General features: G+C 46.3%; 1 protein-coding gene across 5 annotated transcripts in view; it reads right to left on the bottom strand.

Annotated features, from left to right (window-relative positions):
• Window positions 1-17515, bottom strand: part of CACNA1E (calcium voltage-gated channel subunit alpha1 E) — a 660165-nt gene that overhangs the window by 287634 nt on the left and 355016 nt on the right. For 2 of the 5 annotated variants that reach the window (XM_086694632.1, XM_086694633.1), the window contains exons 1-2: window positions 1987-2229; window positions 968-1107 (exon numbers count right to left, since the gene is read on the bottom strand). In XM_086694632.1, coding sequence (XP_086550758.1) covers window positions 968-1107; window positions 1987-2079 — 233 coding nt within the window. In that variant the 5' untranslated portion in view covers window positions 2080-2229. Of the gene's footprint in view, window positions 1-967; window positions 1108-1986; window positions 2230-17515 lie in introns of those variants that run through there. The other 3 variants (XM_086694634.1, XM_086694635.1, XM_086694631.1) reach the window with 3 other exon arrangements.

The following is a 17515-nucleotide window of genomic DNA, read 5'->3' as shown; positions in this document are numbered from 1 at the left end:
TTCTGTGGAAAATAATTTCCTCTTTGCTCCCGCTCCTTTTGGTCAATCATAATGGTGGCTCCTAGTGCCTCCCTCCTTACTTTTCTACTACATTCTCTTCTTTCCCACACAGATTTGAGCTACTGTCTGACAAGCATCTGGGTGTGGTGATTTCCACACCCCTTGCTGTCATACCCACACAGGACATGGGCACCCCCGTCAGGCCTGGACCACTCCCCTTTCATACAGGAACCGAAAACCACCTGACACAAAGCCCGGTGAGACATACCTACTATCACCAGTCCTAAGGTCCATCACGTATGCTGCTGACGGTGCTGGACAGGCCCCAATAGAGGTATACTATACTCATTTTCAAAAAAACGATTTATCAAGTATTCAAATAAATCTACTGCCAATAAATGCACGCTGCCTATGACACTGCATGGGCAACAATTTAGTACTGCGTATCAAACATTTTAATGTGATTCGATTTTATACCTCCTCACGTTAATAAATCTGCAAATCATAAAAAAATTCTGTTTTCAGGACACAAGTCTCAATTCTCAGTTAAGTAAATATCCTTGGGGTTCTTCTCCAGTGTTCAAAGAAAAACTGCACTTTGGGCCCAGCTTTTGGGGGTGCCCCTCAGGCTATGGCAAGCTGCTTGCTTTAGTGAAAAGGCTCACTGGGATATATGTGTCCAGCACTAGCCAAGCACAGAATGGAAGACCGGAAGCGGTAGCAGCCACACCTTGGTTCTATAACCTCTGTAGAATACCACATGCATCTCCGCAGAGTACCCATACTCCCCTGCAGGTGGGTTACCTATGGTCTAGCCCCATGGGGAATCTTGTCCTTGAACTTTTTTCCTCTGTCCCTATTCCATGGGCTGCTGCCTTCCCACCCTTGAGTTCCTTGCACCAGACACTTCATGACAACATAGGTGCATCTTCACACCCAAAAAAGGAAAGACAGGAAGAAGACTCACCCACTGAGGACCACGATGAAATCCATGACATTCCAGCCATTGCGGAGGTATGAGCCCTTATGGAAGATGAACCCCAGGGCCACAATTTTGATACCAGCTTCAAAGCAAAAGATCCCAATGAAATATGGTTCTGTCTTTTCCTGTGGAATGAAGAGCAGAGGTGCCGGTAAGGCAGGGAATATACTTCATCAGATTCAGACAAAGGCACATCCTGGCCACCCCCTCCACTCTGACCAGTCCTGTCTCCTACAGGACGGCTGGACATATGCCCTGGGCCAGCCCCATGTACAGGTGGGAAGGGCTTAGGGAGTGCACAGGAGCAAGGGAAGCCTCAGGAAAGCCAGCTGCAGAAATGGACGGATGTAGGGGTAACACCAAGGCCAGGCTTCTTCCCAGGGGCATAACTGATGCTTCTAGCTTTGCCTTGAAGGGGGTGGCTTTTCCATCGCTGATCTTCACTTACATTGGAAGCTCAAGGGTTCTCATCTGCTGGTAATCAGGCTGGAGCCACTTATCCACACATTTGGAGTTTAAGCAATTAATTTGCCCTCTCTAGGGGGAATACATCAGACATATGAATCATTGCTTTAAGGTGAATATGGACATAAGATCTGGGAAGTTCACCACCGTGAAAGCACATAGGCTTTCAGATCCCTCAGCCTCTCTTCTCTACCCTCCCTTCTCCCTCTCACTTCAAAAGTCCCTTAGAAAGGGGAGCGAACTGAATGGCCCTTGTGCCCCCCCGCTTCCATCTTGTCTGGCTTCCATGCAGCGTATACACAAGTGTTTGTGATGCCCTGAGAATTTCCTGGGAGCAGGAGTTATAAAGGTCAGTCCTCTTGTCCTTATACAGCCCAATGGGATCTGTCACGAGCTTGTCCCTCGGCAAAGAACAAACTCCTCACAGAACTGTAGGTTCACAGAACTGTAGGTGGGAGGGGGCCAGGAGATGAAGCAAAGGAGAAGAAACCAGGGAAGGGAAGGACAGGGGGAAAGACAAGAAGGAAGGAGGCACATACCAGTCTGCGGGACATCGGGGTCTTGTCATCCTCAGGAAGATGCTGTTCCAGGGCCAAGACAATGCAGTTGGCAATGATGGTGGCCAAAATCATGTACTCAAACGGCGTAGGAAAGGTGAAGTTAAGGAACAGATTCACCAAAGAGACAGGGATGCAGCCTCCAAGACGGCTGTGCACATAAATACACAAAATTCATCAAAATCCATGTTATGTCTGCACAGTCTGCAAGATCTATATCAGCAAACAGGCAGGCAAGGCAGTGGATGGTCCTTAGCATGGGAACCCATAACCATTTCTGACTGGGCTCTAAACACAAAGCATCTTGTCCAAGAAAAGGAAGAATGTAGCCAATAAATAATACAGTTAGACATACGGTTGATACTTCAGATACTTCGTGAATTCAATGACATATCCGGGAATTAAGCAGGGCTGAAAATGGACACAGAAAGAAGGGAAGAAGAAACACTGATGTTGTGGCAGGCTGTTCTTCCCAGGCTTCAAACCACCGCACTGTACGATGATGCTTCAGCAAGGATCCAGCTGTGGCTGTCCGTTGCTGCCTCTGGGCATCACGTCTGGGGTCTCCTCCTCTAGAACCTCTGCTCAACTGAGTGGAAGAGCCCTTGGAAGAAGAACAATTCTCTCCATGTGAGCTCTCTTCTATTTCAATATCCAATCCAAAAAAATATTTAATGGGGTCAGGAGAAGCTTGCCTTGTCCCACCTTATTTTCTCCTAAGTTTCTACATGGATAGCAAACAGAGAGACACATCATGAGTCTGAATCCAAGACAGCGAAGTCAAGGCATCTAAAAACCAAAGTACAAATGAATGGCTAATGGATTCAGGCTTTTTTGTGTTCCATTGTTCTGAAGACCGATGAGGGGGCTCCCTGGGCCTCTCTGAAAGACAGGACTATGATTCAAGAGCCTGCATCCTGCCTATCCTGAAGAAAGGTTGTGTCACAAGCCCTGGGAGAGTTAGAGGGGGGACTGTTACCAGAGACAGAGGGAATCACCAGTTTCCGGAGTCAAGTGATTCTAAACATTGGATTTCATTCCATAACTGTTGTTGTAACAAACACAAGTGAGCTGTTGCCACTGGTCTTACCAAGCAACCTATGCTCTGGCAGATTCTAGCATCCAGGCAGAAGAAAAGAGTAGATCTGGCCAAGTGGGGACAAGGCAAGGGACCATGCTCCTTGTCTCCCCACATATCCAGGCCTCCAGTGTAGCATGTAGGGCCTCAACCTTCCCTACGGAATACAAGTCATAAATATGCCCCGGATGCGTCCTCATCCCTGCCATGATATGTTAGTGCCCATCAGTGGTAGGTGGACATTCAGGGTGTCTGTGAGGAAGGGCAGGGCACAGGGCACCTACAGGCAGGGGTGCGTGTGCTGTGCGAGGAGCTGTGAGCTGCCCTGGTGCAGGAATGGGAGACTGCAGTAGGTGAGGCAGCCAGCTGCATCTGAGCCTCCAGACATTTTCATCGTACTCAGCAGTGTCTAGGGCCTTCTCCTCCCCAAGACTATGCACCCGAGTCACCGCCCACTCTTCTGCAGCTGGCCATCCTTCCTTCCCACACACTCCCAGTTCATCCAAGACCGGTACTCTAGGGACAGCTCTGCTGGCTTTGGCTGCTCTGTGGCTCTGCCCCCAGATCTGAAAACTGGATGGGCTCAGAGGACCTCAGAGCCAGCACCCTGCCTCCCACATGCCACTGTGTCTGTTTAACCCTCCCAGTCAGAGGGGAATCTAACCTCAGGGATCGTCCCTCAGCACACCCAGCCATTCCTCCTCACGCAGTCTCTCTGGGAACCAAAGTAGGCCCCTGAGAGCTAAACGTGCCAGCAGACACACTCCACAGATGCCCGGCTAGTGTGCATGCCCACTTTCTTGGGACAAGCCCCACCCACAACCTACCTAGGGCCCCCAGTATCCACTGATCACAAAGGGGGTTCTCTTCACTCCCATCACGGGCTCTGGCCCAGAGCTCCAACCAAGTGTAGAGCGACCAGGGATCACACTGCCCAGAGACAGTGTGGGACCTGCTGTCCCATAAGCCCTCTGAAGAGGCTGGCTGGTCCTGGGCCACCCAAGATCCCCCAGAACCAAGTGGCAGAATGAAGATGGGAGTGCCAGAAGTGGTTGCTGAGGCACCCAGGTCTTTTCCTGAGAACATGCCTACCAGTCACGGACACACGTCATGCCTACCAGTCACGACACACGTCAACAGAAGTTGAGGGCATTTAGGGCAGTGTTCCTAAAATGCAGCCCACGGGATACGAGCACTACAGGAACTTGCAATCACATCAATGAGGGAAAGCCGGAATTCAGGAAAGCGAGCAGGTGTCCTCCCAGCAGGACTTCCTGGAGCCTTTCGCACGACTGTACTATTGTAAACAGTGTGCACCGCCTCCCCCAAAGGGGGTGAGAATGGTACACAGCATTCCCTGACTCGTTCCACTGTATCATCCTTCTATCAGAACATCTCTCCTGGGAATGGTGTCGGAGGAACGTATTTGGGGAGCTCAGACACAAAGGGCATATCTCACTGCCGGTCCCCAAGTGTGAGGAGGAGGGCCGGTGCTCCGGCAGGAGTGACACTAGTGCCTCTGCCACCTCTCACCTCATCCTTGTTCCCAGCAAAACTGTTCATAAAGTGTGAGGCTCAGCTGCCCTTCACCATGGCCGGAAGTGCCCTGAGCAAGTTCACAAAAGCTGCCCAAAAGGTCCAAGGAGCCCAGCAAGTGACCTGGGAAGCAGGGCTGGGGACCACGATGCTCTCACTCAAGCAGCCCACATCAGGAGCTCTCCTCCGTCTGCTTGGGTTCGAGGATTGCTTTCTGGGATTCGGGCTTCTTCCCCTGAAAACCTTAAAGTGATAACCACAGACTTAAAAGTGCATGAGCCTGTAGTTGCTGACTTGCAGGCACAGCAGGTCATGGCGGCTATGTGCCCCCAGGCCTCTCTACCCCACAATACTTGCTTGGACTGTCGCAGCCCCTCTGTGGCCCCCACTCCTTGTTCCCTGCTTCCACACCTGCGTTTCTCTAGCCAGATCACCTAAGCATACAACTCCCTGCAAGGACCTTTAAGCTCACCTAGTCCAGAATGCCCAGTGGCAGATATAGGAGGCTTCTGAGAAACACAGGAAGGTGTGGCCATCACACCCCAGAACGCCCCAGGGTGTTTGGGGCAGGAGAAAGGCTCTTGGCTCCAGGTGCTAAGGAACCAAACTTCCTGTGACTGGCCAGATATCTGGATGGCTGGGAATTCATAAGGTTTCAACTAATAGCACTGCCTAAAGCCCTGGAGGCTACAATCAAAGCAGGAAGGTTTGGTAATGCATTGCTTCTGAGAACACCCCACTGCCACGCCCTCCCCCATCCAAATCCTCTGCCTACAGTCTGATGTCTAAGGACGCATGCAGAGCAGCAATCCTTTGGCTTGAAATTTTGAAGGCCATCTGGGTGGCTCAGTCAGTTGAGCATCTGACTTCGGCTCAGATCATGATCTCACAGTTCTTGGGTTCAAGCCCCACAATGGACTCTGTGCTGACAGTGCAGAGCCTGCTTTGGATTCTCTGTCTCCCTGTCTCCCTGCCCCTCCCTGACGTGTAGCTTACACACACGTTCTCTCTCTCTTAACAATAAACATTTAAAAAAAATTTTTAAAGAAAGAAATTTTGAAAACTATTTAAATGCACATATCCTCAGAAGTGATATCCCTTTAGGCGTTACAGATCATCTCAACCTCAGGATGAATTCATGTTTGGGGTGATTAAGAATCTGAGGTGAGATTTTGCTGCAGAAGAGGTGAGACTATGGGAATCCTGTGTATCTGTGGACTACATGACAGAAAGGATGGTGACTGGGAAATTTGGGGAGAGAAGAACAGGAGAGGACATCCAGTTCCATCTGAGGCCCAGTCACTCTCCCTTCCAGCTCTTTCCTTTCCCCCCTTGTGTCCCCCTCTTTCTGAAGAAAGCATGAAGAATGGGCACCTATATCTTGGTGCTTTTGCCTCCACCTGCAATGGCCTTTCTCCTCTTTTCTGGTCATATGTCAAGAGCAAGCTAAAATATCACCTTGTTTGTGAAGGTTTCCCTCTGTGCCCCACTACTCCTTTACACTCTATGACTTTATCATCTCTCCTCATATTTCCCTTCCCCCAGAAACTGCACATTGAAAGCAAGGGCGTGCTCTTGTTTACCTCTCCACGGGGCAGTGCTTACCAGAGCCCCTGGTACACAGTAGGAGCAGACTCCGTGTTAAACGCAGGCATGAATGAACGGGAGCCAGCCCCTAGAGCGGCAGCTCCATTGAGGAGCCATCACAGAGACTGCAGGGTAGTCACTCACTCTGGCTCAGGCCCGGGCTCCAGCTTACCCCCACCCTTGGGAGCTGACTCAGAGCTGCCGCTCCCATGGCTTCTCCTTTACCATCATAACTTCAAGCCAAATAAGCGTGGCTCTAAGGCTTGAGGCTCTGCTACATCTCCAAAGGGAAGAGCCTGGATGGCAAATAACAGCCCATAGGCCAAGGGAATGCACCTCAGGCTAGACAAAGACGTGACCGGGAAAGGTCAAAGGAAGCTCCATGTTGCCAAGGCCTCAAAGAACAAGGCCCTTCGTGAGACAGTAATGGAAGTCGGTCCAGGACTCTTGATTCCTTCTGCCCAGGAACTCAGTGGCTCCCATTACATTCTGTGCTTGACACCAAACACATTTTGCAGAACAGTATCTCTCCCTGGTGCCCAGCTATAGACAGAGATCCTGAATAAATGGAACTACCAGGGCAGTGAGGTGTGGGAGCCTTAGGGCAGGAGTTTGCCTGTATTATTCACCTCTGGAACCCTGGTGTCCACCACATGGTAAGCACCCAATAACTGCTTTCTAATTAATTGATAAATTAACCAATCAGTTGATTAGTGAATTGCACAGAGAAACCAGAGCCAGAGGTATCCTTGCAAAAGGTATCTCACACTTTCTCCACACCGTGTACCCATTTGAACTTTCTGTACTATGTATTATGTATACACATTAACTATTCAAAAATAGAAATCAGCATGCATAGAAGATCCCTTGAATGTAACAAGAGTTTTGAAAAAGAAGCAAAGAAAAAAATCTGTCATACTAGAAGGATAATGAGCTTTCTTGGGGTACAAGGGGTATTTCCACTTTCTTCTTTACTCCTTTATGTACTGTCTTGAGGGCTATGAGTATGTATTAATTTAGAATTATAAAATCAATCAAAGCTATAGGTATTTTGAAAAAAAACCAAAACAACACAAAAACACCATTCCAACCTGAGGGTCATGGAAATCAATGCAAGATTTCCGAGAGGATCTAATGCAGGAGGACAAAGGGACCGGATCCAATGAGGAAATGGCCATGGAAGTACCTTGAGCCCTGCCAAGATACCTCCTCTCCCTTACCTGTCTCGCTATCTGCTCACTATGGGCCTCATTTCATCAACTTCTCTGGCAATCTCCCCAAACACCCCTTCACTCGTCTCTCCCTCTGAGCCCCTTAATGAGGACCTGTGCCGTTCCATCTCTCCCTTTCCCGTCTAGCAGCTACAAGACAATCATTAGGGAAATGATAAAAATAGGTTTGCTTATTGATTTATCTCCTTTACCCAATGCTCCTTCCTTCCAATGGTTGACTTGTTTCCTTAGCAACACAGCTAATTTGAGCAGCGCTACTTGGCCTGCACACCTACCATTTGTTCATTTCCTTCCTGAAGGCACAAAAAGCCAGGGCAAGGAAGAGGGCTGCCCTATAGGCCACAGTTGTGGTGCTGGCCCTGCTCATCAACAGAGCCCTGGGGACCTGGCCTGGGAGATGAGCCACCTTCTGCCCAGAGCAGCAGAGCTTCCCCTGTCAGCCCCTCTCAGGGGTAGGTCTATAGACTGGGAGGGTCTTGTAGACAAGACTGGGAGAGACTTAGGCTCAAGGAGCACACCTGGGGAATCCCAGGGGAAACATGCATCTCCACTACCATCAGGATACTGACCCTAGATCCCCTCCGCTCTCAGCTGTGTCCTCTCAGAGCTATGGCATCAAAGCACACTAAGGAGACTGAATATACTCAGAGAGGCTAAGAGGCCACCAGGGACAGACTGCTGTGCTCTCTCCCCAACTCCAGGCCTAATGAAGATTGCACTTTTGTGGGGAGCAGTCTGTGGCCACTCATGCACTTCCTGTAAACTCCTGGGGGAGTCTAGAATAGCCCACAGACTCAGAGAAGGCTTGTCTCAACCTCCTTTACCCATTTCCACCTCTCACCCCAGGCCAGAACACTCTCCCTGAAAGATCTATTTCTTTTCCCTCCCTCCCATCCCAGCTGCCTATTTTTTGGAAGTATAATTCTAAGAAATGAAAGAGTCTCATAAGATGACCTGGGCCATTCTAAACAAGTTGGATGTTGACTCAAAGACAGTCATAGGGAAGGGTTACTGCATATTCTGTGATTCCCTCAAGAACTACACCAAAGAGACATTTTAAACATGAACAATAATGAAATGCAGCTATCCAAGGCTTTCCCACTACTTTCTTTCTATGACCAAAATCAGAATCTTCCTTGAGACCTACAATGCAATGGAGAAACGTAGCTTGGTAATAGGAAACCAGAGCCAGGGTTCCCACTGTAAAATCTGCCCCAACATGGTACTCACAGCAGGGAAAATCACCACCATCCATTCCCAAGGAACCAAACATGAAATACAAAAGGATCAAAGTCTAAAACCATCCATGAATACAAAATCCTTTGAAAACCATAAGGTGCTACACAAATGCACATTTTTATTATCCTACTAAATCACTCTTTAAGCATCTGCTGTGGTTCTAAAGCTTTGGGATAAGCAACTGTTAGTGGTCACAGCCTCAGGGAGTAGGCTGGCTGGCTGCAGCCAGGAGCTGACACTGAAAAGACCGACCGCAATAAAGGATTTAAAAAAAAAAAAAAAATATGGTGATGGGCCTCCGGGAAGAGAGCAAAGACATTTGGCCCAGAACCTCCTGGGAATATGGAAAGCATATCCAAACACCAGTCCCCAGAGCAGGATTTATGAAGCTGATGGCTCTGATGCAATCTCTCCCAGTGATTAGAAGGGGCATTAATCACACCCAAGGCCAGCGCTAAGAACAGGAGGGATTGAACCATCACAGAAGTTCGGCTCCAGCTCCTACAGACCCTGATGGAAATACAGTGAGATCATGCTGGTGAGATCACATCCCCCTTGCCTGGGCTGCTGAGAACGATACATCTGTCCTGGAGGGACCAGTAATATTGAAGAGACAGATTTCATGTCTCAAACCCAGACATGGCTAGAGCCACCATAATTATTTCCACAGAGGGTGTCTGCACCCCTCATATTCTTCAGCCCTTCTAGAGGCTGATATCTCATAGGAATATGCCATGCATACAGGTCTTCAACCTTTCAGATTGAAAAGAAAATTAAATCCCACCCTGTTAAAACAGGCCTGAGGCCATCTCCCTTTGTGGAAGGATGCCTCGCTTTTTGTCCAGATCATGGTAGGAAGTAGGAGCGAGTATGAGACAAAAAGATGGAGATCCAAGAGGGCCCCCTGAGGCCTCTCAGCAAGCTTTCTCCACCTTACCTCTTACCACACAGGGGAAAGGCCAGGTTAAGAGGTAAGCTGAAGTCCAAGGAACCTGGCTCAGAGGCTACTGTGCTCCTGGCTCAGCTCCTTCCAGACTTACTTGCACTTCCTCCTGTGGCTGACCTAGCAGGACAGTGTAGCCCAAAAACCAATCCAGAAAAGGAAATAGACAGAGGGATTGTATTCCTTGGGGTTCTGACGGCTACAGATGAATTTTTCAATTTTTAATCATCTAAACTTATCAATGTATAAACCACCCTCATCTATGGAGCAAGTCACACCTTCAATTCCATTTCCATCTCTTTTCTCAGTTCTTAATTTTAGGTTTCCCTTCCTGGGCTGATCAAAAGAGGGCAGACCACACATTGCCACCAAAGGGCAGGAGAGCTAACCCCCCTGGGCTTCTCCATGTGACAGTTAGCAGTGCACAGGGTGCAAATTTGGAAAATCACACTGTATTCCCTCCTCCTTTCCTACCCCCATGTCAGGAGAAATGCACTGTTAACAAACAGAAAAATGAGGTGGAAGGCTCTGTGTACTTCATGTCGTCCGATTTCATTATCTCATTGCTTTCCTTATTGCAGTTTTTCTCACCACCCAACTTTGTCTTAAAAAAAAAAAAAAAAAAGATCAGATTGAAAAACCAAACCCCTTTTCTTTTTTTAAAACAAAACAAAACAAAAATGTATCATGTGACTTCCAGCCTTAACATCAGTTTTTTAACTTTGGTTTCCATGGTGGTGGGATGCAACCTGCCATCACCATGACAACAGCTGCTTCTGTTCAAATTCACCATCTGACAGGCAGTCCTGAACACACATACACACCTCTCCCATTCTCTCTCTCTCTCTCTCTCTCTCTCTCTCTCTCTCTCTCTCTCTGTCAAGAACATGGAGATGCCATTACACCTACTCTGAAAGACTTAAATCCTAATGAATGAAAGACAAAGAAAGCAATGTTGACAACACAGCAAAGAGGCAGAGACCCCCTCCCCCAAAAGGCTCTCTCTTGCTGGCACAGTCCCACTGCTCTCTTATGGAGAAGGTCAGTGGACTCAGTTACTCAACAAAAAAGATCCCTAGCGCTAACCTTTCAATGTTGGCTGTGAAGGAAGCCACATTCAACCTTCCATTGCTTTTAGACCAAAGAATTCTCATCTGACTCCTGTATCCCTGCCTCTATACATAATGAGTGAAAAGAAGTTCACATTATTGCTAATTTGGTTAACCAATACTGAGCTCTGTTCCAGACTCATCTGGGCCCCAATTCCAAGAGAATGGGGAGTGGAATTTCTGAGGAATTAAGACAGCACCCGCTTTCCTCCTCCTTTTGCCTCAGTTTCAGTCAGGTGGATATATCTTCACAATTCACTTTTTATGTATCTGACTGAATCCTGGACTCAAAATGCTGTCATTCAACACACAGTTTTGGTGATTAGGGGACAGATGATTGAACACTACAGAAAAGGGAAGAAACAAAAGGGGAGTATTAAAAGCCTCTGGAAGAAAACAAAACAGCAGTGGGAAGATTACCTGTTTCAGAAACCAGAATCTGTGTTTTGATGACACTCTGACACATTCGAGCCCATCAAGAGTTCTGGCAGCAGCGTGCATCAAGGGGAGAAGAATGTGGGCTGCAGCCAGGAACCACACCCAAGACTGTACCCTCCTTCACATCTACACTTGCTTCATGGGGTGATAGGCAGTACTTGAATGTATAAAGAAAATGAAAAGTCTTTTATGAAAGGGTCCAAAGATCATCTGTGAGAGAACACTTGTTTTTCTTTGAAAACCCAGCAACTGTACCCCAGAGTTCAAAGACACACACTGGGCCTCCAAATCACATGAGAAAATGTTAAAGGTACTAAGGGTATACAGCTTGGGAGAGGAAGACTTGAGAGAGACGTCATAGCTGTTTTCAAATATCCGAAGGGCTGACTTATAATGGGGACTTAAACATTGTGTAAGTTATTCCAGAAGGTAAGACCAAGGCCAAAGGGTAGAATACCCATCCAAAGGCAGATCTCAGGGAATACAGAGAAGCAACATCACTTTTCCACATGTGAATAGATTATTTCGTTAAGTAGTAAACTGAATGTTATACTAATAAATGTTTAACAACCAGTCTCTCTAAGTATAGCATTTGCCAATTTCTAGTATAAATATTCTCTCCATAACAATTTCAAGCTACCAATTTGACATCAATGCACACGGAGGTACAAAGATACAATAAACACCCAAGAGTTGGGGCCCGCCAGTTTGAATACATCATTCACTGTTAAGTTCAATGACTCTGGGAGACCATCAAGGCTATTGAGAAGGAGGTTCCTGTATTTGATAGTAGTCAAGCTGGATCAACCCTTGTTGCTAACAAGGGGTTAACAAATGGGTAGGAAGCAAGATCAATGAGTCTTCAGTTACTTGCTCAAGGGCCTCCTGGGTCAGATGACTCACTCTGTCCATGAGCTTCTACTTGCCCAATTAGCTAGTCCTGCATTCATGAAGTTTGGAAAATCACCCTTATCACAGAAGGCTGGTACCTGTGCAGCTGGATGTGTGCCAGAAGCAGCACAGGTGAATGGTTTGCCAGTGCCATAGACATAACAATTAATTAGTCACCCCACTCTCTCATGCTGAATTCTGGGATACCCAGGGGCTCCTGCTATTTCACCACAGCCTACAAAAGAATAGAGAGGAATCTGACAACACACCTGAAGAAAGCACAATCCCAAGAGATAGAAATACATCAGGTAGGGGCGCCTGGGTGGCGCAGTCGGTTGGGCGTCCGACTTCAGCCAGGTCACGATCTCGCGGTCCGTGAGTTCGAGCCCCGCGTCAGGCTCTGGGCTGATGGCTCGGAGCCTGGAGCCTGTTTCCGATTCTGTGTCTCCCTCTCTCTCTGCCCCTCCCCCGTTCATGCTCTGTCTCTCTCTGTCCCAAAAATAAATAAACGTTGAAAAAAAATTTATAAAAGAAATACATCAGGTAAAAGGCTCATCTCTCCTTCTAGAAGACTGGTAGATCTCAGCCTTGGCTGCATACAGAATCACCTGGGAAGCTTTTAATTTTTTTTTTAATATTTATTTATTTCTGAAGGGGAGAGAGAGCATGAGTGAAGGACGGGCAGAGAGAGACACACACACACACACACACACACACACACACACACACACACACAGAATCTGAAGCAGGCTCCAGGCTCTGAGCTGTCAGCACAGAACTCGACGAGGGGCTCAGACTCACAAACTGCGAGATCATGACCTGAGCAGAAGTCAGACGCTCAACTGACTGAGCCACCCAGGCGCCTCAGACTTGGGAAGCTTTTAAAAATCAAGGATACCAGGGGTGCCTGGGTGGTTCAGTTAGCTGAGTGTCAGACTTCAGCTCAGGTTATGATCTCACAGTTCATGAGTTCGAGCCCCACATCAGGCTAGCTGCTGTCAGTGCAGAGCCTGCTTCAGACCCTCTGTCTTCCTCTCCCTGCCCCTTCCCTGCTCATGTTCTCTTTCTCAAAAATAAACATTTACAAAAGAAAAAATCAAGGATACAGGTATCCTATCTCTAGAAATTCTGATTTGCCTCAGCTGCCATATGGGCATCAGCATTTCTAGAAGTTTCCAAGCTGATTCTTTTTTTTTTTAATTTTTTTTTTCAACGTTTATTTATTTTTGGGACAGAGAGAGACAGAGCATGAACGGGGGAGGGGCAGAGAGAGAGGGAGACACAGAATCGGAAACAGGCTCCAGGCTCCGAGCCATCAGCCCAGAGCCTGACGCGGGGCTCGAACTCACAGACCGCGAGATCGTGACCTGGCTGAAGTCGGACGCTTAACCGACTGCGCCACCCAGGCGCCCCTCCAAGCTGATTCTAATGTACAGCCAGGCTAAAGAACACTTCTGTAGATTCTGGAGGCCATGAAAGGTAATGGTGTCCTCAACTCAGGTGGCATAACAACTGAAGAAACTAAGAAACTAGATTTTCAGGGGCACAAAGGTAAGAACTGAAAGGTGCCTTAGAGTTCTACTTACTACTCCATTATATTCATTTTACAGATGTAGATATTGAGACCCAAGGTGGAAGGAGACTTTTCCAGAGCCAGAACTAGAAACCTCTCTGGATTCACAGCCCCCTACCCTGAAAAGCTTAGGAACTTATTATCAGAACAATCAAATAAAACTGCCTGGTTTCTTGGCTTGAATTGAGGATTCTAAAAGAAAAAGGATCTTTTGATTTGCATTTACTGACTCCATCCCCAGAATACTCAATTGTTCTCAAGAGTGTATTTCTTAAGGTAGGGTCTGGATGGTTTACCTTTCCTAAGGCCACTTAAGAGTCCAGAAAACATTTCTGAGACGTGTGTTTGCCTGAGCATCCATTCTCCCATATGCTGAAACACAGTCTTGGTTTTACACTTGGGAGAAGCCCAGTGCCTACTGAGTACAGTACTATCAATTCATAAAGTTCTCCAGCAACTCACAAGGGATACTCTCTAGCAACATTTCTGGGAAAGGAGAACATTAACCATTGTTCTGAATCATTGCTTCCTATTCTTGTTGGATCAGTGCTGATTGGCCTCTCTTCAACTTTCTCTTATCCATTCCTGCTCCTTAATTAAACCCTTTCTTATCAATCACAATCCCTACATCCAGCCTTCTATGCCCCAAACCAAGATGAACAACAAAACACATACTTGCTAGCTAATAAAAGGATGAGAAGCCCCAGAAAAGGATGAAAGGGCTAAAAGGAAGATGACTGAGCAGAGAGAGGGTACTGAGGGAAGAAAAGAGGAAATGTGATCAAAGAATCCCTGGATGTAGAGTCAGGAGCCCTGGGTTCATTGTCATTCACTAAAAGTTTCTCTTAGGTCACTGTTACTCTAATACACTATTATTCTGTAGTGCTAATAGGCAATATGATGGGAGGAGAGTAGAGGATAAAGGAGGAGTATCTATTGTTACAACTGAGAGAAGCCATTTTTGATGAAGCTAGTAATGAGGACATCCAACAATAACATCCAAAATGGAAATCCTGGCACACCTAGGAATACTTTGAAAGTGTCCAAAGTCAATGGAAATGTTTCTAAATTTTCAAGAACAGGAGCTCCATTGGCCTGAGAAGAACAGCTGAATTGGCCAAAAACTTGACTAAAAGATAGTTAATAAAAAGGTAGAATGTTCGCAATGGTGGCCTGGGGGTGAACACAGAGCTGCTTCTCCATAAATTTACTGTAAGCCTTTTCTACACTCTCTATTAGAGTCTAAGAGTCTTTTCTGTCCCCCAAACTCCCATTTCTTTAAAAATATGCAAAGGCAAAAGCATTCAGTAAGATGAAAATTCAAGAAAAAGTCATTAAAGTTGACTCCTCCACACCGTAACTTACAACTATGGGCATCCCAGAAAAGAGTAGACTTCTTTGAGGGCTGGAAAAAAGAAGTGGGACTTCACATGTTAATGTTAAAAAGAGAGTGAGAAATGGCATGTCCAAAACAAAGGTCCTTTGCAATGAAGGAAGTGTGGCAATGAAACTTTTGGTAAAGGGAAAACAAAATGGCAAAATGCCCCAATTCCAACCCAAGCTCACATTCCAATGACACAGAGCAAGATGTCTCAGATCCGTTTAATGATGGTCATGATGATGGATAAAAGATCTTTGTTCTTCTACCATCTAGTGATCCTTTACTCTTCCATAACCAGCGGGTGCTACAGATACAGGTAAGCAGTTCACAGTCATCCTGAAAAAATGCACTGTTAGGGAAGAGTGCCAGTCTCTACTCTGACCAGAGGCAGTGTGCTACAATGGAAAGAGAGCAGCCAATGGAATTGGTCAGATCACATTTACCTGTGACCTTGTGCTAATCGTCAGTAATAGGAGAACAACAATGTCCACTTCACATGAGGTTAGGTTAAATGATACATGTCTCTAAAACACACTTAGAGTGTCACACAATAGGCATTTATTAAAGGCATACTGAGGAGTGGATGACTCTCTAGGCCTGGATCATGGTTCATATGGAATGTCAGTAAAATTATATGACAAAAATATATGAAAGTAAGAGAAAAGGAGAGATGATAACTCTTATGACTGTCCAAGATTGTTGTGAACCCAGCCTCTTTCACAGTAGAAGTGTGGATAGCTATTGGGACAGTTCTCATTTCCTACAATCTATTCCTTTGTTTTGCTCTTTTGAGCCTGTCTACTGATATTTGCAGCAGAAATGAGCTCAGTCTTTATGAGCCTGTATATTCAGGGGTGGGCATCTGGTACTCTCTAATCATCACCAGGGAAAGAGGTTACCCAGAGATTATATAACATCCTTATCCATAGAACTTGGGTGGGGGGGGCAGATGGTGATCTCAAAAATAAATAAATATATACATACATAACTCTCTTTGAGAAGGAATGCTATTTTGCCAAAAGGCTCTGAATTTACATGGGCCCATATTCCCCAGCCCTGCCTCCTCCTTGTGTTACCACTTCTACCCACCCACCCCACCTCCAGACAAGCCCACGCCCTTCAACTGCTCCTCATATCAACAGATCAGGAGAACACATGCATCCTTGTGCCTCCATATGGCTCAGTTATTTCATAAATACAAATTCCCATGCAAATACAATCCAAAGTTAACAGAAAGAAGAGAAAATTCTTTAATATTCCTCAATTTCTTTTAAATCTTCCACCTGGTTTCCAGAAGCCAAGTGGTACATCCTACTTCTCCATTCACATCCACACCAGTATCCAGTGCCCTCAGGTAAAATGTCCTCTGGTATCCCAGTTGGATGCCTTCACCAAGCTCATTAGGCAAATTTCCAAGGGCTCTAACCCATGGAGGTTCCCCCTCCCCACATCCCTCTAATCCTCTCAGAAGCTTCCTCCACAGTTCAGGGAGTCCAATCCTGACTCCCTCTTCTGACAGAACAGAGGTGGAGACCCAGAATACACAGAAACCCAAACAGATAAGGAGTAGTTCACCAGAAGGCCAACAACCCCTTAGAAGGAAATCTGCTCAGAGGCCAAGCTTGGATTCTAGGATGGATCCTTCCACTTGCCATCAATCAAGCTATCTGAAAACTGTGGCTACCATCTTGGTACAAACAAAAACAAAATCTGTGTTTGTTTAAAGCTGAGGGTTCTGAATATCTGATCTGCTTTTATAAAAAGCTTGCTGGGAAAATTCCACATCGTATTGCTCCTGAAGATATTTTTTCTTGGCTGTAAATCCTAATGTGCCCTTAGGGGCAATATCAATATAAAATCGGTATGAGACACATGCAAAGAAATATAGGCTTTGATGTAGGTTTTTAAAAAACTCATCTGAAAAAAGAAAAAGTAAACTCAGTAACTTTGAAAAGAAAAAAAGGCTCATGGAAAGACCCTCTATCTGCAGTTGTTGAGGGTCCGGGCCCCAGGCTTCTGGCTCTCGCTTGCTGTGTAAGTGGGCAAGTGAGTTAACCTCTCCACACCTTAATCCCCCAACTGTGGGATGTGGAAAACAAGAATGGGTATCTCTACAGAATTGCCACAAGGAATCAATGTAATAGTCTGTGGGACAAACTTAGCACAGTAATCTGGCACCTCATAAATACTCAATAAATGTTAGATATTTGTTAACTCTATCAACATTAGCGCTGCCACTAATACAGATCATGTTTACAAAAGGCTTTCGTACATATCAGCCTTGAAAGGTAGACAAAGTAGAGATAGCTATTTCCCCCTCACACCTGAAATCACTGAGGCTCAAAGAGGTTGCAAAACCACCGTGAGGTCACAAAAATGTTGGGTAATGGCAGTGCTCAGGTTGAAACCTGACAAAAGTCAGAAGAAAGGAGATGGTATTGTTAGAAGAACACTTAAGTTTAATGTCGATTTACCCAGAGTTAACCAGAGACTATCGATTAAGC

This window comes from Puma concolor, chromosome E4 (assembly GCF_028749965.1).
Source record: "Puma concolor isolate L17-30 chromosome E4, mPumCon1.1.hap2, whole genome shotgun sequence".
NCBI classification, from domain to species: domain Eukaryota; kingdom Metazoa; phylum Chordata; class Mammalia; order Carnivora; family Felidae; genus Puma; species Puma concolor.
This window is presented reverse-complemented; position numbering and strand designations above follow the sequence as displayed.